General features: G+C 43.9%; 1 protein-coding gene across 1 annotated transcript in view; it reads right to left on the reverse strand.

Annotated features, from left to right (window-relative positions):
- LOC132323683 (transmembrane channel-like protein 2) overlaps window positions 1-19,883 on the reverse strand; it is a 140,566-nt gene that overhangs the window by 6,380 nt on the left and 114,303 nt on the right. Inside the window, exons 8-20 of the mRNA XM_059839223.1 lie at window positions 18,717-18,807; window positions 17,702-17,783; window positions 17,278-17,384; window positions 15,362-15,460; window positions 12,032-12,174; window positions 10,423-10,570; window positions 9,799-9,987; window positions 8,137-8,316; window positions 7,155-7,307; window positions 5,671-5,799; window positions 3,463-3,530; window positions 2,763-3,002; window positions 1,048-1,173 (exon numbers count right to left, since the gene is read on the reverse strand). Of these exons, the coding sequence (XP_059695206.1) occupies window positions 1,048-1,173; window positions 2,763-3,002; window positions 3,463-3,530; window positions 5,671-5,799; window positions 7,155-7,307; window positions 8,137-8,316; window positions 9,799-9,987; window positions 10,423-10,570; window positions 12,032-12,174; window positions 15,362-15,460; window positions 17,278-17,384; window positions 17,702-17,783; window positions 18,717-18,807 (1,755 nt within the window). The remainder of the gene's footprint in view (window positions 1-1,047; window positions 1,174-2,762; window positions 3,003-3,462; window positions 3,531-5,670; window positions 5,800-7,154; window positions 7,308-8,136; window positions 8,317-9,798; window positions 9,988-10,422; window positions 10,571-12,031; window positions 12,175-15,361; window positions 15,461-17,277; window positions 17,385-17,701; window positions 17,784-18,716; window positions 18,808-19,883) is intronic.

Genomic DNA, 19,883 nt, shown 5'->3' on the forward strand with positions numbered 1-19,883 from the left:
TGTCTCTTGCACAGACCTGATCTGATCTGTACAGGTGTAGGATCAGCCTGCACAACTTACACTACCTGATCATCCTTTTGGGGTTAAAATGAGCAAGTAGTTTGAGGCAGGTAGAGGGGTGACACGTCATTTTCAGTTTAATTAGGATTTTTCTCAGGTTGTTTGTATAAGAAACTTTGTATGGAACTAGTATTTGATATAACTTAATGGCATTACCTTCAGTGTAGCTATGCAGGATGAAGCATCCCAGTGCCCAAGGGCAGCTGTGCTGGATCAGCCCAGGGGCTCATCTCCAATGTGTGGATACCCCAGAAAGAGTCAGAGTAGGAATCTCTGTGTGTAACTGGCTCCCCAGCTCTGTCCCTGTCTCCCATTGATTAGTCTGAAGTGCTCAGAACTGCCTACAGAATTTGGCCACAGCCCTCCTACTCATTTTGATAGCCTTGTAAAGCCTCAAGAACAGTGCCAAAAATAAATTTTCAAATAAAAGGAGTGCTAATCCTAATACTGCTGAAGGTGCTGGGGATTTAAGTTTGATTTCAAAGCTGAAATGATCAAACGGCACTAAAACAAATACCAGATGTATTATTTGGAAAATGAAAAAGTAAAACACCCCCAAACCCAAACAAACCTCACAACTCTTCATATTTTTGGAACATGTAATTTTTGAGTGCCCTGTCTTGGCTTTGCTCTAAATACCACCAGCTGTGACAGAAATTGCTTCTCCAAAAGGCACCAGGCTGAGACTGTCCATTTATTTCCTGCTGGCTACAGAAAATTTTTCATATGGAAGCTGTGACAGCTTAGATATCTACAAGGCCTCTGTCAGCAATGTGTTTCATCCACAAAGTTGTGTTTAATTGGGTCAGATAATTAAATTTTGGGAAATTGGGTTAGGCAAAGGTAAGGGGGGTAGGGAGCATGTGTCTGCTCTAATCCATGCTGTTATCTCAGCAGAACCTTTACTTAGACCTGACCAATATACCAGAATGTTTTTTCCAGTCTTCTCCCCCAAGCTAGGCGTGTAATATTGCAATGAAAACTTACACCATGAGCAGAATTGCAGGTATGATCAGTCCTGGATTTGCCACATAGCTGAAGATCTTGGCAACAAAAAGTGGAAAATCGAGCTCGATGGTCTCTTGAATGACGTCATACATCCTTTTCTTTCCACTGGGAAGACAAACAGCCAGTTAAGGAGTGTAGGTATCCTCTGGAGGGAGAAAATGCCCCACAGTCTCATGGTGCTAAGCAGCATGTTTCACCTCTCTTTCAATGAACATCAGCTTGCCAAAGGCCACAAAGGAGTTTAAAATGCCTTTATTTGAAATTATCTATTGGTTCATTCATCCCCTCACTCTCTCCCCTCATTGACTATACAATTAATCTTTGCTAGGCCAACTTGCTCCTGGAGTCAATACATTTATTTCCACGCCTGACTCCTTTATGAGTCCTGACTATTTACCCCTCTGAAATAGATAAAACCCTACAGACTGCAGAAACCACATATTTCTGATGAATATCTTGTTAAGTATGGCCTTTTCATGGTAGAGATGACTTTCCATATGCAAATTCCAGCTTTCTGAAATAATGAGCCAACTTGAAGAGCTGCTAAGTAATGACAAAAATAGCAAGCTGTGATTATTGCTTAATAGGAGACTCAGTGAAAGAGTAATTTCAAACGGGATTGATAAAGCAGATGAGAGTATTCTGTATGAAAGAAGAGCAAATCTGTAAAGGGATGGGTTATGTAATTGACCTTCTTCTCTCCTCAGCATCTCTGGGTCTGGGAATTCAACACCATCAGGGCTATTCCTCCCATTTAGACTGGGTGCCTCCTGGGAGCTTGCAGGATTCCCATCAGGAGGGCGTTGGACTCTTTGCCTCAATGTTGAGAGTCAATAAAGAAAACTTGGATGAACAGTATCCCAAGCTCATCAACTGCCAGGAGCTCAGGAGGGCTGAGCTTTCAGTCGAGCTGCCAAGGGTCTGAATCAGGCTGAGTGGCTTTTGAAGGGTTGATTGGGAATTGAATTAGCTCTTTCACATTGCAGATTAGTCATCTCCCAATGATAGTGTGCGTGCAACAAGTTACTTGTCAGATCTTCTGACATTACTCGTTGACACCTGTCCTTGTTAGAGAACTGAGGGTATTTTGGTCTCTTGCCTTTCCCCCGGGTCTTTGAGCTTTCTGATGTCATTCTCCATCAGCAAGCAGATATCCCAAAACATCTACAGGAACAATTTGTTCCAAGCTGGCTCCTTGCTGAGTCAGATTCAGCAGGCCCAGGAAATGGCGTTATTCAATCAAATTAGACTTTATTGGCAAGTTAATCCAGTCCACTGAATGCTTTGTGCAGTGCTGATTCTGTCCTAATTAAAAGGGAGGGAAAAAGCCCCACAACATTTAAAAAACCCCAAACACCAAAGAAGAAGGGAAAAAAAAGGCAGTAATTTTACAGGCTCACCCCCATCCATTTCCTGCTATTTGTCAACTAAAGTCAACATGTAAAATACATCCTTTGGATTCATTTTGTTTCCTCAATGTTCCAAAGAGCCTTTAGGATACTCCAGTTGGGTTTTTTTGGGTTTTTTTGTTTGTTTGTTTGTTTGTTTTTCTGGGACTGAGACTCCATCTCTGCTGGAGTCCAGTCATTCTAACTTCATGAAAATATGAGAATTTTGCTTTCAAAGCATGAAAGCAAAAATGAAAATTTTGTTCCCAGAGAACAAAAACATCCTTTTTGGTGTTTTGGTAGTACCTGAAAGGTCCACAGTCAAAGGAGGGAGGCAGGGACATGATGGTGTAAGCCACAGGCAGGAGGCTGAGGAAGAGGATCAGCAGCAGCAATCCCATGTAAAAATTGTTAGACTTGGATGCTTTGAAGACTCTTGCATGAGGGACATTGCTGCTCATAACAGCCCAGCACTGAAAATACATGGAGGTTAATAAGCGCAGCACGTTTATACCCACGAGCCCTGGTGCGTAAAAGGATCCCATCCTGAAAAGGAAAAGAGAAGGACAGGAGCTGTTTTTTGACAGACTGGAAGGTTTACTCTTTGCAAGAACAGAAAAGGAGGTGTTTGTGTGCTGACAAGTTTGTTCACAAACGAAGGCTGAGCGGGCTGACAGGTGCTCCCCCTGTGCTCCCGCAGCAGAAGCCACCTGCACACACAGGTTATGGTATGGTGCCCCTCTCTGAGGACAGCAAGGCCTCAGACTGCTCAGGGGTTGCAAAGAAAGATTGTCAGTTTGTGACAAAAATTTCTTGGAGATGTCTTGGAAGGTGTTAGGTGACTGTAACCAGAGGAGAGAGGCACACTTTAATAGTTAAGCACAGAAAGCAAATCAACCAGAAAAAACAGAACCCAGAGGTTGATCTAGTTAGCTTGGGAGCTTTCTAACTCCACTAAGAGGTTTTCTCAATAACATGAAAAATAAAAAAAAAAGAAATATCTTACCAAATCATTCCCTGGTTGAAAACCAGACCCAAAACGTTGCCACTAATGTCAAACTCTGCATAGGATGGCTGTATGGGGAGAGAAAGGAGAGCGTGCTGTTGCTAGAGGTACCTGCTGGGTTTCTGCTGGGTGCATGATGCTTATTTAAAGCTGGCCAGCAGGGCTTCCTGGGACGGCTCCTGCTGCATGCACACTGCCTGAATGAGCAGCAGCAGGGTGGGGAAAGCAGAGCTGGAGCTACTGCTGCTTTTCTCTTGGCTCCCTGAAAACTGCCAAGATCTATGGAGGCGCTTGGAGCTGCTCTGTGTTTCTCTCTCCCTGCTAATATGACACCAGCTGTGAGCGTGGCACGGGACCACGTTTAAACTCCAGCTGGTGCCTGGCTATGGACTTACAGTTCCACCCCGGTAAAATATTGAATCTTGAAGCAGTGATAATTATGAGCTGGAAGGCAAATGCTATGCTGGATTATGTCTGTGTCCCTGGGTCCAAGCTGCTGAAGAACAGAAACACAGGGCAAAGGGAGAGAAATACAAGGATATATGTATGACCTGATGGGTATTAGGTGACATTTTACTCTGTGCTAGCTGATATATTGCTCCATATAAAGCAGTATTTTAGCTATCTGGTGTGGGTGCTAGTGGTGGCATGTCCAGAACAGGCTGATCTGATCTACTGGCAGTATTTGTTGCTTTATAAATTATTATTTTGTTAGATTTGCCTATGATTAGGCTATTTCTTCTATATGCATCTAATTTTGTGTGCACAAAACTTAGGTGATGTTTGGCAGATGAAACTTTGTGTAAAGATTTTCATGCTGCGTTTTCTTGAAAAAAAACTACTTTTTTTTTAACTACAGTGCAGAAAACAGAATTCTAAGGAATTGTAAGTGATGCTCTTATATCTTTGAAATATCCCATGTAGTATGTCTGGTTTTTATTCCATTTGCATTTACTTAATACTGTCAGCAATTCATAAAGTTGAAGATGTTTGTGCTTTATGATGAAAACTCAAGGGGAGTCTAGTCAGAGTTATGCTTTGCTGACTGCTCACAGCTTTGGGAAGGGATGGCTGTAAACATTGTTTTCTTTGATTTTTCGATTCTGGTCCATTTCTATTTGAAATCTTTAGCTAGAAGTTAATATTGGCTTCTTTTTTGCATGAAAATAAAGACAACTTTCAGTGTCTGCTGTCCTCTGCTTTGAGTATTCCTAGGTGAGAAGGCTTGGTTAAACAAGAAGAGTATTCATAATCTGCATTAGAAAAACACATACAGAATTGTGCTGGTGCCCCTGGCTAGGCTGGGTTAGTTGGACATCAGCAAACCATCTTTGAAGAAGCAGTGGAAATAATTTCATGCTGCTTGGCTGCTGGGGAGACCTTCCTAGGCCACCCTGGGGAATGTCCTGTGCCTCCCTCAGAAGAAACGCAAGGAGCTCCACAAGCAGCAAAACGCCTGTTGTGCCCTGCCTGCTCTTCCTTGACCAAAGCCCTCCATTCTGCTCATCTCCAAACCACTCCCGGGAACCCTGCCACTGTGGCAGCTAGGCAGTGGGTGCACTGATCTGCTCGTAATCTTGCAAGGTATTTCCATATCTGAATCTATCCGGTTTTGTTTCCTCTCTTGTGAAGCAATGGGTTTCTCTCCATTCCCCCATTATTTTATTTGGTGTTTTTTGCAGCTCCAGCGCTTTGGTAATGCAGCCTTTATGAATACCAGAGTCCAGTGCTGTTGTGTGTTACACACACATGAGAGGGGAAGGAAATGCTCCTTGTTCCACTGCAGCAGAAGAAACACCAGATTCCAGGAGCAATCAGGAGACACTGCTGTGAGAAAAGCAGGTTCCTGCCTGCAGGGTGGCCAATGAACAGGAAGGTCTGGGGCTTTGAAAGGGGATATAGAAGTGCCCAAGGTTTTGTGGTTATAGCAAGTGAATGAACACCAGATTATTTCTTTCTTATGTCAGCTTCATGTCTTAAAGTTCTAAGATGGGGAGGAGAGAACTCTGCATTTTTGTAGAGTTCTTACTGGGATGGAGCTGATTGATCCAGAAAAGTGATGCAGACTGTGGATATCAATTATCCAGCAAGACCAGACAGCCACTGGAAGCATTCAAAACAAATTCATTTGTAGTGTTTGACCAAATAGCCCTAAATTACTTTTGTTCTCTTGGCTATCAGGTACTGACTGGGCTATAAGATACTTACAAATCCAGCCTCTAGGTCCCAGCACCAACAGTAATTCACAAATCTGACAAAGCAAGCTCGGATGAAATCTCCCACCAGAATGGTTATGTAGGTCACCAGGATATCAGACACGGTGAGCCTCACAAACTCCTGCAATTTAAAAGGAAAGTATCCGTTTAACTCCTATAATTTCAGTAACACATTCAGGACTGTATTTTTTATTAAGCTGTTTGTCTTTATATGACAGTAATCTTCAGAAAAGCATGCCATGAGCAAACTCCATGCCTGCTTTCAAACTGTGCAGTGCTTAAGCTCTACCTCTGTGCTTGGGAGCTCCGAGCTCTGTTACAGCTGCTCAACCTGATAGCTGCTGCTGGCATTATTGACTGCACTGCATGCTGTGGCAGCACACAAAGTGGGAGCAGAATGCTAATGCTGCAGGAGTGCTGCTGTAAAATATACATATGCCCTCAGCTGTTTTGATTGTGCATTGCTCTGGTATGGCTCAATCCCATAACTTTTATGTGGACTCCTAAGAACATTATTTAGTTGTAAAGAAGAGCTGTGTGTAAGTGTAGAGAAAGGAGATGGGCAAGAGAAGGAAGATAAAATGGCAGGCAGAAGGAAGACTCATAGGGTGGAAATAGCTGGTCACCCAAGAATTCAAAAGGAAATACACTTACAAGAAAGGTTTTTAAAGTATGAGGGGGGAAAAACAAGGATCTGCCAAATAACAGCTCAGCTGCACCAAGAATCAGCTCCTTCTGAGGGGTGACAGTGGCTGGTCTTTTCCCACCTGACTGAGAACCACTTGGCTTTTGAAGATGCCTTGAGTGTGCACAGGAATGCATAGCCTTGTAGTTTGGCAAGCCCTAGCTGTCTCTGTCAGCCAGTAAACAGCTGCTTTTACTTTTTAAGTTGTGCATAGTCTGGCTGCAGATCTTCTTGGTGCAAGGTAAATAATGCAGGGTGGGTTTGTCTGGTGAAACTCTGAGGACTTGAAGGCCACCCTGTTTGCCTTTCGAGGGGGTTGCTTTTGCCTAATTCTGCTTTCATCCCATGGCCTCATGCTGCATTATGCATTATGTCAGGAGCTCCCCTGAGGTGTGTCCTCTGGTTGGGTTTTACACCTGCACCAAAGCCTCTCTGGACCAAGTGCAACAATAAATGGAGAAGAGAGGTTTTCTTCAAAGCCACAGTTATGATCTGAACCAGAACATGGTGCAGGTGTGGCTGCAGACTGCCTGACCTTTTGTGCTCTTCACAGGCAGTGCCTCAGAGCTGTGCATGCCCTGGCTGCTTCCAGCTGAGGATTTCACCACCATGGCTTGAGAACCATGGCCAAGGGCTTGTGTTGCCTTGGTGATGCTGTATGAGAGAGGGGGAAAGAGCTGCTGTTCTTGAGGAAAACTTCCAGCCTGGAAATGTTAAAGACATTAGTGGGAAAAATGTGAAGGGGCCATCCCAAACCAACACAGAGGCTTGGTTCATAATGGATTTCTTACGATGCCGACAGTTGTCTCCCAGCAGGGTCCCCTGGGCACGTCTGCAGGGTCAAGGGGCGGTGGGGTGACAGTGCTGTCATTCCCTGCAGACGAGTTGTGGTGACCAAGCAGTGTCCAGTGAGTGATGTTTTTTACCACATCCTCTTCTGCCAGCTGCAGTGAACAGACACACCCACACCCCCCCCCCCCCCAGACAAAACCATCAGAGAATAGAAAACATGGAGGTGTTTGAAGAAATCTGAGGCATTGAGTTCCTCCCTCCTCCTTAGCAGTTACCACCCCTTGTATAAACATCTGTTCACAATGGAGTCACAGTGGTGGCAATAGCACAGAAACTCCTCTTTTGCCTGGAGCGGGGGAACAGCTGAGAGTGGGTCAAGGCTCCATGAGTTTTTGGAGAACAAGCAGCATGCTCCCTGCACATGAGGGAGTCAGACCTCCTTCAAGACTCCTGTATGCAGATGTAGCCTTCACCCAGTCCTCCTCCTTCACATTATTCATAATTTTTCAAGGCAGAGCAAACCGCCCTGGTTCTTCTAATTCTTCTCAGTTTAAAACAGAGCAATTTTTTCTGTGGATAAGTTAGACGTTTATCCTTTCCTGCAGTTATCTGCCCACAACACGCTACCAGGATAATGTTAAAGAGGGGAGGCAGGGGAAGAGGATTATAAACTGTATCCTCGGGGTCTGCAGTAATAGAAATTTCAAACAGTGTCAGATGGAGAAAAAAACTAGAATTACCCTAATATTCTGTGGTTATAGGAAGACAATACCTATGCTCTTTTCAGGGCTGTAAAGAAAAGCCAGGGACTCTGCCTGGTGAGTCTCCCTGGGGCACTGCCCAAGAGGACTGGGGACAGAGCAAGCACCTGCTGCAGAAGGGGTGATTGTCCCTGCTGGCTGCAGAGTCAGGCTGCAGGGTGTGTTCACCCTCCACTCTGGAAAACGCTATTTGACCCTGGCTTTTTGGCTCAGCTCTTACTTTTTCGTTGACATCATCCATCAAGGCCAGCAGAAATGTGTAGAGATTTCCGAGGAAGAGGGCGAAGATCCGCCCCAGCTGCCACTTCAGCCCGATGCGGGGATGGTAATTTTCTAGGGCAGCGATGGTTTCAAACAGCGGAGGGCAAAACATGCCCAGCAAGGACATCACAATTTCAACCTGCCGCACGAGGAAAACGAGATAACTGCTAATTGTAACAACAGTGACTATCTTACTTGGAGCAGAGCGGGAGCTGCCGGCAACCGGTTGGATATTTCTGAAGGATTTATAAAGGGGAGGCAGTCAAAGCAAACTCAGCTTCTGGCTTTGCTCAGCCTGTGTGCAGGCAGCACAGCGTCAGACTTCAGGGCCGGGTTGCACGACTTGCTCTTGCAGGAGCATTTTTGCTCTTATCTCAAAGGGATGAGCTCCAAAGAATTTGCTCCCTGTCAGTCCAGACTCATGAATATTTAGGTTCCTCAAGTACCTTGCAGTATTGCTTGCATCAGCTCCAAGGTTCTTATTTTAGTTTCAGAGGAAGCGCAAGACTTGGCTTGTGTGCATAAAGATAATTAGTCAATGCTAATGTTTATTTTCCACGTTCAGCACCTTTGCTTTTGCAGAAGGCATTTACAGACTTGAGCGGCAGCACGTCAAGATCTCAGTTTTGCAGCTCAAGAAAATGTGTCCCAGTGGTATCTTTGTTCCTCTTTATCATGCCAGACACTAACTTGTACTGTAGTCAACGAGGTCATTGGCCAGTCAAGGTTAGCTCAGGCATGACTTAAAGGCTTTAAATTTTTTTATAGCCCTTCAGGCCCATGGCCTGCATCTGTACAGGTGCAGGCAGTCTCTGACTCCTCTTTGTGCTTTTCTTTCCAGGAGAAGTAACAGTACCCAGCACTGTATTTGTTCAGATTTCACTTTATCATCAGGAAAGGGTCTGAAATTAAAGTTTTTTTAATAAGACTTTTTTTCTTTGGGAAAAATCTATAGTGATAAATCAAAGCATTTAGTAAGCAAGTGCTGTCTTTCTAAAGTTTTCTGAAGGAATTTAAAAAATGCATGGCTTTGAATTTTATTTGGCTTTGATATATAAATACTTGTTAATGCAGTAGACATTAAAATTAAACCTTTCCAGAGGTTGAAATATTTTTTGCCATATGTGAAGAGCTTAAAGATTTGAACTCATTCCAAAATCAGACAAGGGAAAACTTTGACAATTGATGTTTTTTTTCAGGTTCTAAAATTTTATTCCCATTATTCAAGGTGGATGACAAAGATTTGACTTTAGAGTTAAGTCTGATTACAGGCTTTTCTAACACCCAGAGAGCTTTCTAGTACAATGGAGTTTGTAAGTGTTATGATACAACTTGATTTTTAAGATAGTGATTGGTGTTGGAAGTGCTGAAAAGCCATTGACTTTTCTAGTGATTTATTATAAGAGTATTTTCCCTTCTCTGCAGTTGTTAATTTGCCCTAGGAACTTTCAGTGAGATCGATGTGCATTGCAGCTACAACAAGTGCAAAGGTACTGAAGGGTACTCCTGGGCCCTGGTGGGGAATCCCCCTGCCTTGGATGCTGTCCTCAACCTGGCAATTAATTTGCTGATGTCCAAAGCAAATTATCCCCACAGAAAACTGGAAGCAAAGTTTCCTTACCTCATTTCTTTCATACCACCCAACGTTTTGCATTTTGGAAAATGTCTGTGAGCGTTTCACCACAAAATAAATGAGGTAGCCACTCCCACACAAGCAGCATATGATGAGGACATTGGCCAAAACCCTTAGGAACCTCCTCAGGTGGATGTTCTCATCCTTGTTGCTTTCTTGCTCATCTACAATGGACTCCTGAAAAAAAAACAGGAGGGGAGCTTAAGAAATTGGGATGGATATCTTGCACCGCCAAGCATGAGGTGATACCACAAGGTTTTTCACCCTATGAAATTCAATCTTCTGCTATTCTGGCTATGTCCAACTTGGTAGTTTTGGTTAAATTCAAACTAAGCTCCATAGGGGCATCCTGGTTTGACTGAAAGATATCAAATGTCAAAGAGCCTGAGATATCCCAGGGAACTGCACTCTAAATTGATACAAATTCTTTTAAAGGCTGTAAAAAGGGAGTTAGGGGAAGCAGGTCACAGAAGCTGCAGCTTCCATGGATCAGCACCATGCCCTGTTCCTTTGGAGAGATGCTGAGTAGGTATCCAGATTTCCCCTGAAATCTCTGCCATTGGTGGGTGCTGGCAGTGTCTCCAGGAGCAGGCAGAGGACAGTTAGGTTTACCTTGAAGCTGGTGGTGATGGATGCAAACTTGTTGTCTGCTGTCTCTGGGTTGCCAATGAGGTAGTCCCAGCTGGTGAACATTTTCCAGCTGAAAATGAAGTTGTCATCATCCCCATCTGCCGTGCTTTCATTGGCATTGCGAGCCATCCTGCATGAGGATTGAGCAGTTGCAAGGTCAGACAGTGTTCCACAGAGCCCCCATGTACCCTTCAGCTTTGCACAGCTTGGGTGAGATGGAGTGGGGCAACCATTCTTGGGGCTTGGGAGTGACTAAAATGTGCCACTGGACTTTAGGTCTAAGGAGGACTGAACTGTCAACTGGCAGGGCTAGGCAGGCCTTCTTTTAAAAATGGTGATACAGAGAAAAACTAGCACAGGTGATTAAGGAGGTTAAGGATTGCTTTGCCCAGTTGGTCCCTGAAGAAAGTCTCTTTATGGTGCTTCTGGGTCCTAGGCTGCAGTATGTGGTTATGGCTACCTTTAGTTAGTTAAATTTAGTCAAAACCCCCATGTCCCATCCAACACACTGCAGCACAAAGGTTTAGTGAGACTTCACTTGCTGCACAATGCTGGAGCCAAAGAGCTCGCAGGAAGTCATGCAGGGAGAGAGAAAAGATTATTCTTGTTAATCAGCATAGGAGCAGATATGGCTTGTGCTGTTTCCTCTCTATTATTTGATCCTTGAAATCCTTCTGTAAGTCCCCCTAGAGCTCCTAGCACTAGTCCCTCAAGGAAGGCAAGACAACAGATGCTGCAATTTCATGGCAAATGTACAGCAAATCCCCATGTCCCACTCCAGCCAAAGGCTCAAGTGGCTCTTTCTGCTGCACAGCAATATGGCCTGTTTCAGGAAGCAATACAAATCCGTGGGCTTATCCTTTCTTACAAAGAAAGGAAGAACTTTTCATGGCACGTCCTTCAGGGATAGAGGGGCTTATTTTTTTATTTTTAACTTTGCAGAGACTCTTACAGAACTGACAAGTGCTTTGGCTGCATCCTCAGTGCCCTGAGGATGCTGTGGGAGGCTCACTGAGGCTGGGAACAGTGCACAAGAGACACAGAAATTGTGGCCACTTTTAAACTCCACTGATTTGTTTAGGGACTCAACAAACCCAGTCTGGTAGCACTTGGCTCTTTCCTGCAACCCTTGCGCTGTCTGTGGGACCCATGCTGTCTTTCAGGAATGTTTATTTTGCAATGAAAGTATCCAAAAGGAACCTTTGAAATTTACTGCGAGTAAAATCCTCCTTCATTTACAAAATCTGCCTGTTGGGTGGCCCTGTGGTAATGTTGGAGGAAGGGTTAAAGAGATCTGGAGAGGAGGAGGAGGAGGAGGAAGAAGATGGTTGGAGTAGGAAGGGTTCAGAATAGTGCACATGAGCACACGGATGAGGCAGTGGAGTGCCCAGGACCCCTCTGCCCACCAGAGCCAGGGTGGTGGATGGGGAGGCCGAGTGCATGAAAACAGCAGGCACACCCCCCCCTTTCCCCACATTCTCCCAGCCATCCAGCCAAGGCTGGAGCAAGCCTGGGTGCCCATGGAGGGGAGCCCAGCTGTGAAACACATCTGGGAGGATGTTGCAGAGGGCACAGTGTCAGCTGCACTTACGATCTTATAACAACCATCAGGCTGTAGCCAAATACGCTGATCCCAACCATGAAATATGCCATTGGCAGCCTGTATTTCAACCAGCCAATTGTCCTCTGGTTGTTGTAGTAGCCATAAAAGAGAGCTGAGTATTTGATGTAGCCCTGGAGGTAAAGCAAAATAAATCCTGTGTAAGCTGTGCAGCTTCTTCTCTGCAGGAAAGGGGTTTCTGGAGAAAAGTGAAGATTTAAAACAAGGAAAATCAACCTGGAAAAGTTTTTAGGGTCTCAGTCTTGTCTGTTTGCTGCTCTGGCACCTTTGAGAGCCATATTCTTAAGAGTTTATCTTCCTAAGAGAGGTAAGATGAGGGAGACCATGTCAGAGGATAGTGGCTTAAAACTAAAATGTGGTTTTGATTCATCACTGTTTCATCCCTCCCAGAAAAACATTCTTATTGCTCTTTGTGGCTGCAGCCCACCTGCTTCTCTAAGCCAATAATCAAACACTCAGATCTTGTATAAAAGCAGTAGCAAAGGGCCTTCCTACTATGATATGAAACTTTTCCTTTCAGGTAGGAGGCAGCTGCTGCTCAGTGCCTTGCAGATTTAGTTCCTTTTACTGGTTGCCACCTGCAGAGTAAATATAACTAAAGAGTGAAATCAAAGCACTGCTTTCCTGTGGAAAGCAGAGCTCAGACACAATATCAACCATGTTGTCTCAAGTAGAAATATTTTTTGCTGTGCAATCTGTTGGGTATTCAAGGAGCGTGCAGAACACCTAATCTGCATTAGCAATCTCTCACTGGTTTTCTGTCATACCTCATCCAAGTTGATATGTATCACTGCACATTGTACTTCTCTACTTTTTGCCCCTTGTCTTTCAGCTCCTAAGTTGAGTGTACTTAATCAGTCTGGCCACGATAGTTGAGCAAGCTGCCCTCTGATCCAGCCTTTGGAAAGACAACGTCTTGAGGCTCGTATCAGAGTCTGAGTAATGGATCTTGTCTGGGGACACTAAAGGGTTTACATGGACAGGGGATTCTGGAGGCTGTGTAGCCAAGCCCCCTGCTCAAAGCAGAGCCAATTGCAAAAGGAAGTGTTGTGGCTCAGGGCTATGTCCAGCTGAGCTTTGAAAATCTCCAAGGACAGAGCTCTCACAACCTTTCTGGGCCTTTTTTCCAGTGTTTAACCACCTTCACTTGATCAATCAAACTAAGCTCCCCCAAAAACTCTTGATTTTTTATCCCTAACCTAATAAAAAGCTTTGGTGCCATGGAAGCTGCATTTTTGCCCTGCACAAAGCACTGTGCCACAAGTCCAGGCCCCCTCTGTGTGTGTTTCTACCAGTGTGGCTAGTTGGCACACTCCCTGGGCTGCCTGGGGCTCATAGCCTGCTACACGCAGTGTCTGCTGGGGAGGGGTGGTGGAAGAAAGCCTGCTGAGATATAATGTCCCTGGAAGGCACTAGTGAATTTTGCTTCTCAAGCTGTAATTCCAAGCCTTTGTCTTCTTGATTCATCAGATGCCAGGGACTGAAAAATTAGTTTCTCTGCTCACATCATCCAGTATGCTCTTTAAACTCCATTTGTGAGACAGGGTGTCTGGTGTCCAAGTGAGATTTATTCCTTTCCACTCCTCTAGAAATCTGTGATGTGACCTCCTTCCTGCCAAAGCATACATTTGCCCAGCTCCTCTCTCCTGAAAGGTATTTTTCAGGGTAATGGTATTGACTCTTCATTTATGCCTACTCTGATTTATATTTCCCCCCTGCACCTCTCCTGTGGAGCATGCTGGAATAAGCCTCTATTCATTTTCCAAGGGCAAACCTCTGCACAGGGCTTCATTTGACATCTCCTGACTGCAGAGGGTGTTGGTGTACTGGTGGGTGTTTTGTGTCCCCGAAGTTGGAGGTGCTTCTTGAGCTTGGATGATTGCTCCCTGATGTCAGACAGGAAGGGGAATGCAGATGTGTGTACCAAGCCAAAGGCAGGAGACTGGCAGGTCATGGGAGTAAGCATTTCCTGGAAGAATACAGCTTCATCCAGAGACAAGTTTCCTTACTGATAGGTCTGTTCCTTATGGTGTCCCAGAGAAAATCAGCAGCTGCATTTAATCAACACTTCTTCAGATTTTTTGTTTGGGTTTCTTTGGGGGTTTTATTTTGCTTTTTGTTCTTCTGGCTTAATGAGTTTAAATGCTATATCTTGTATTTTTACAGTGAACTGCTCAAATGAGTTTTTCATTCCTTACACTGCTATTAAAAATGTCCCTGAATTCTGGATTCTGGCAGTGGGGGAAAGTGCAGGGAGAGGAAGAGTGGAAAGGATCCTCAGCAGACTGTGGGGGGTAACTGAAGGCCTGGCCCTGGCAGGTTCCTGGACACCAGTATTTGAAGCCTTATTAATAGATTAGTTTAAATAATCTGGTTTACAAGAAGGTAGCTTTTCTTTTGGTATGGTTGTTTTTTGTTTGGTTGGTTTGGGTCGTTCTTTTTTTTTTTCTTTTTTTTTTTTTTTTTTTTTTTTTTTTTTTTTTTTTTAGCCAAAGAAATTGCAAAGGGGTTTATTACAGAAGGACTGTACCATGTGGTCCCATGCTTGCAGCATGTGGGCCAGTGCTGATAAAAATGAAAAAAAAGTTTCCAGAAGTAACTACTTTGAAGGCACCAGTTACATCCGAAAGTCTTCACCCCCTGCACATACCTTTTCTTGGGCTGTCACCTAAAAACACTTAATCCCTTTGGATTAAATCTTCAAAGTAACTGAGGTGGGAGTTGAATTGGTATTGCAGGCAAGCACCCAGAGATGGCTGGAAACTTGGGAATTTCCTTTGGGTGCAAGTCCTAAACTTTGGTTTGCACTTCGGGCTCACGTAAATATTTCAGGGGAACAGGGAGGGCAGGCACATGGGGAGCAACCCCCTTCCCAATCACTTTCAGTGGCCTGGCATGGTGCTCCCTGCTTGTGAAGGGGATCTGCAGCTTGAAGTCTCTGGCTGGTTGCCTAGTTTGGAGCAGCTCCAGCCTCCCACCTGGGTGCTTGTTGCCTTTCCATTGGAAGCAAAATGGCTTTTCTGTCTGCACACACATGATGTGCACCAGGCAGCACATTTGTACATGGAAGTGGTTCAAATGCATGTGCAGGTGTCTGCACGTGGACATACTATCTTGGCCAAAAATCTCAGCATCCACAAAGATTTTGTTGCAACAAAAGGCTTTCCAGACTTCTTCTGGAAGAAATAGGTGCTCCGCTGGTTTATCTTGGAACAAATTCATCCTTGTAGCACTGCTAACTTCTGAGGGGTTTTAGGAGGTATTCAAATGATCTTTTAGGATTAACACTTGTGTGCTTACCTCAAAATCCCAAAGAACTGAAAAATCCATAGCTGTTTCTTGTTCAGCCCGGGGTACAGTTTTCCTTGGCAAACTCCCATATGGCATTCCCATCAGGACCTGGAGAACATTAATAACAATGATGCATGTATACTATAAAACCAAAGAGTTTTTAACAGGGTTTTTTTCTTAAGAAGTCTGTTTTGGTTTGCTTTTGGTTGGTTTTCCTTTCCTGTTGATTTTGATATATATTTTATTTCTTAATGCTAGAGCAACAGCTTTTAAAAACTGTTCAGCATTAAATTTATAATTATTTAGTATTAATTATACCTATTAATATTTAGTACTAAGTATATTTATTAATGTACAGTATTAAATTTATTGTTTATACTTAGTATAAATTTCATGCAAATAACCAGAGGACTTCCCTTTCCCTGAACATATCCATTGCACAGGAAATATTTTTTTGGAGAAACTGTATCCTCAGTGAACATCTGCAGTTGAAATGTTCTTAGTTTGGCAAGGAGTTCCTTGCTTGAACTTCATGGGTCTAATTCAGTAAAGGGATTAGCTCCATCTGTTTATGCAGAGCTACTCCTCTGAGAGAAGTCAAGAGCACTGGGTCAAGCTTGCAATATAATTTGTATTTTTCAGTCCTGAATTGAAAGATGTTCTCAAGGTGAGGTAAAGGGCAATTAGGTTTGGGGGGAAAAAAAAGTATGACAAAAAGACGCAAAGAATAGTTTCCATGGCCCAGCCTGTCCTGATGGCACCATGCAAAGCAGGTCTTGCAGCTGGAGCAGCAGTAGAAGTCCAGACAGAGAATGCCAAGGGCTATGGAGAGTTATTATATTTACAAGCTGCCTGGTGCCAATACCAAAATATCTCATTAGCATTCATAGCCTAGAAAGGCATATCATCTATCAATTATTTTTTTAGGGCTATCTAATTACACTCAAAATAATTTATGATTAAATGTTTTTATTGTCCAGCTACTCTCCCGTATTGTAACAGCTCAGTAGGCAGTGAGTAACAGTGTGCACACTTCAGAGAGGAGAGCTCCTGCCATATGCATAGTTCCTAACCAAACACATTTGTATTGTTCAGTGCTAATGGTTATGTCTCCTCGTCCTGGGGGGAAACTGAGCTTTCCCTTTCCATAGTGTGAGCAAGTACATTAAGGAGAACAAAAGCACGGTCCTCGGGAGACATTCTGCAGTGCATATTTGCTCCATAAAATTCTGCATTGAACAGAACAGATGCCACTGTCTGTGGATTGCACAGCCTTTAAATACTGCACTGAGTAATTTAGCCAGAGCTGTAATGGCTACATTAAAAAATTCTTCAATAAACGATCATATAAAGTTGGCTATGAGATCCTTTTCATTCTCCAAGAAGAGTGAGAAATTGAAAAACTAAAAATAAAACACTTGCTTGTGAATCATATGAATTGGAAGTACAAAAAAGGGTTATTTCCCAAGCAAGTGCTAGTTGGCAAAATGCTGGGAAGTTGTCCGTTCCCCAAGGGGCTGTACCATGGCTGCTGCCCCATGGCCATGCTCCTCAGAGGGCCCAAAACTGAGGGCACTTCATTGTTTTCAGAGCACAATTCATTTCCTGTGGCTCGTGCAGACCAGATCTTGTGTCTAGGACTGGAATGTCATGTTCTTCACTTTAGTCAAAATGTAAAACTGGCCATGACTTAGATAGCTGAGCCCCTGTTTCGGCTGCTGGATGAGCAGGATCTCTGATAGCCTTTTATGTCTCCTGATATCAATCCAACTTCTGCTCCTGTGTCAGTAACTCTTTGTAAATAATTGTCCTCGGGCATTTCATTTATCTTAAGTGATGCCTGTTGTAAGGCATTTGTCCTGTCAATGTCATGTTTGTGTCGAGCAAAGGGTAGGATATTACTGAAAGGAGAATTAAGCACTTACCTCTGGAATGATAACCAGTCCAAATATTAACCCGAAAAGGACAAGATTTACTCCATACATCCAGCGCAGAAATATGAAGTAGGAAGCAACGGAGGAGCCAAAGTGACCTTAAAGCAGAAGGCATTTATGGTTCGGAGTTTAGGAGGGTTAAACAGTCCTCAGCAACCCTTTACCCTCAGGTCTCCCCATGAGAGATTTCCCATGAGCCTCCCAAGAGTCCCCACAGCTGCTGGAGAGAGCAACACCTGGAGCTGCCAGGGCTGTGTGCTCCCTGTTTGGCGCTGATGCCCAGGGTGAGTGGAGACTGTGGAAAACCTCATTTCCTCTCAAACCACGACAACCAGGAAGCTGTAACATTGCTTGTATGAAGAAAAGGCAATCTTGGAAAATGTCCCACTGCCACCACACAGCAACTTCAACTTACTCTCCACTTCCTTTATCTTCATCTCCCAGGGTATGCACTGAGTTTTAAAATTTTCAAAGTCTCTCTTAAATTTCACCCATTTCTGAAACAAGACAACATTGCAGTGAGCAGAGAGGTGTGAAGAGGGGGTCTGCTCTGAAGCAGGGCTTTCTAATATCAGAGTTTGGTAGCATGGTTAGGTGTGGATATGAAGTCCAAAGTAGGAGCTCTGGTCTGGGTCTTGTCTTTTGGACTATTTCAGAAACTCCCTTCAACCAAAAATTCCGCCCCCCCCCCCCCCCCCCAAGTGTTCACATTTATGATTTGAGTTTTAAGAGTTTTAACCTTTCCAGGGTTTTGGAAAGCTGCAGTTGTGCTATGGCTTGATCAGATTATATAAGGGTAGAAAATTCAGACCTGGCTCTGGATTGAAAGAACTGGTTCAGAACAAACTCTACTTAAAACAACATTGAGTTTGATAAAACACTGAGCTTGAATCTTTCCTCACAAGGCCCGCAGCTAAACTCCCATTGATTTCATAATCTCAGGTCTGGCTCTGTTTTGCACTTCTCAATATAATCTCCATGACAACATGCAACTTGGCTACCAACTTCAGTCTCAAAGCACAGACATCATTCTCCCTGTTATCTCCTCATCACTGGAGAAGATGAAATTTTACAGGACTAGGGGTAGGGCAAGAGTTTGGCAGTGCCTCTTTCCCCTTTAGGGATATAATTTCTCACATATCAGGGTTTTGGAGATTACAGCCAGAAAGGCGTGGTTTTCCCTGCTCCTGGAAACCCTCCCTTGCTTCAGGAAAGGTCACAATCAGGTTCAGGTTGGGGTGAATTTCCCCCTGTTCTTTCTGCAGTAGTCGTAGATTTGAAGTCAGCTAGTATTTTTTTTAATGTGGGCAGGAAGTTTTATTCTGACTTCCTTGTGCCTCTTTCACCAAATAGAGGTCAATAAACCTAAAAATGTGCTGAATACATAAATGAGTACCCAAGCCTTTTGCTGACATCACTGTAGCACTTACCTTTGCCATCATCATCTTATATGCATACAACTTTTTGCCCTTTCCTTTTCCCAGTGCTCCTTCAAACTTCTCTACAAAATCTTGTGCCTCCCTAATTGGAATATAAACAAGCAGGTTATTCAAACAGCAGAGGGGTCTTTAGCTTTTCTCCCCTGCCTGCACCAGTGGGAAAAGCAACTGTGCCAGTAGCAAGGTGGGGACTTGGTGTCTCTCCCCACCTGCTCTCTGCTGGTCAGTTGCTGTGCCACGTAGAGCTCAGACACCCACACAGGACTGTCAGGTCCCCAAAGCACTCACATTCATATAGAAATGTTTTATATTAGCTCTAAGTATTGTTAGTGCCCCAAATCTTGCTCCACACTTCTCCCTGGGTGCACACTAGAAGCCTGTCCATTTCTCTCTCTGCAGAGCTCTCTCAGCCTGCATGCCTGTTATAATTTTTCTCTCCTTGATGCATTGGTCAAGGAGAAAATAACATTGCCTAGTGAAATAAACTCCAAGAGGATGCAGAGTTTCCTTTTATGAACACCTCCCAGGATAAATATCAGAGATGTGCAAACAGCCCAAGGGGATAATCTCAGTGCCAGGGGAATGCGTGTATGCTAGACAGGAGTAAAATCAAGCTGCAAAATGAAGCTAGTTTTACACTAGGATATCTAAGGGAAATACGGAGAAAATAGTCTAGGTAGATGCTGTTATGCTGAGTATGCTGAGCTTGTGAATAAACTTTATTGTATATTGGCATTGCCAATGAAAAGAGATTAAATTTCAGGAGTTGGGAGGTTTTATACCATCCTAAGCCTATGGGAAGGATGGACTTCCACTTGGTATGAATAGTTGGCTAGGTCAGCCTGTGACCTTGGGAAAATCACCTGTGACTTCATTTGCAAACCTAAAGTGAGATTTCTAAATCTTTAACATATTGTTTAGCTCTCTTTGTGTTTTACACCCCTCATCTGTGCAATGGGGCTAATAATTTCTTCTCTCAGGGTTGAGTCCATGCAACCAAAAATATCTAATGAATGTACAGCATGCTGAGAGCCTTTCTGGAAACCCCTGCCCAAGCAGTGCAACAGTTTTGTTTAGGTTCATTAGTAGGTAGTGATGATTGCTGTAGCTCAGAAATAAGATGAACGTATGGAAGGACCCTGTCAAACATGATCCTAA

This window comes from Haemorhous mexicanus, chromosome 1 (assembly GCF_027477595.1).
Source record: "Haemorhous mexicanus isolate bHaeMex1 chromosome 1, bHaeMex1.pri, whole genome shotgun sequence".
NCBI lineage: Eukaryota > Metazoa > Chordata > Aves > Passeriformes > Fringillidae > Haemorhous > Haemorhous mexicanus.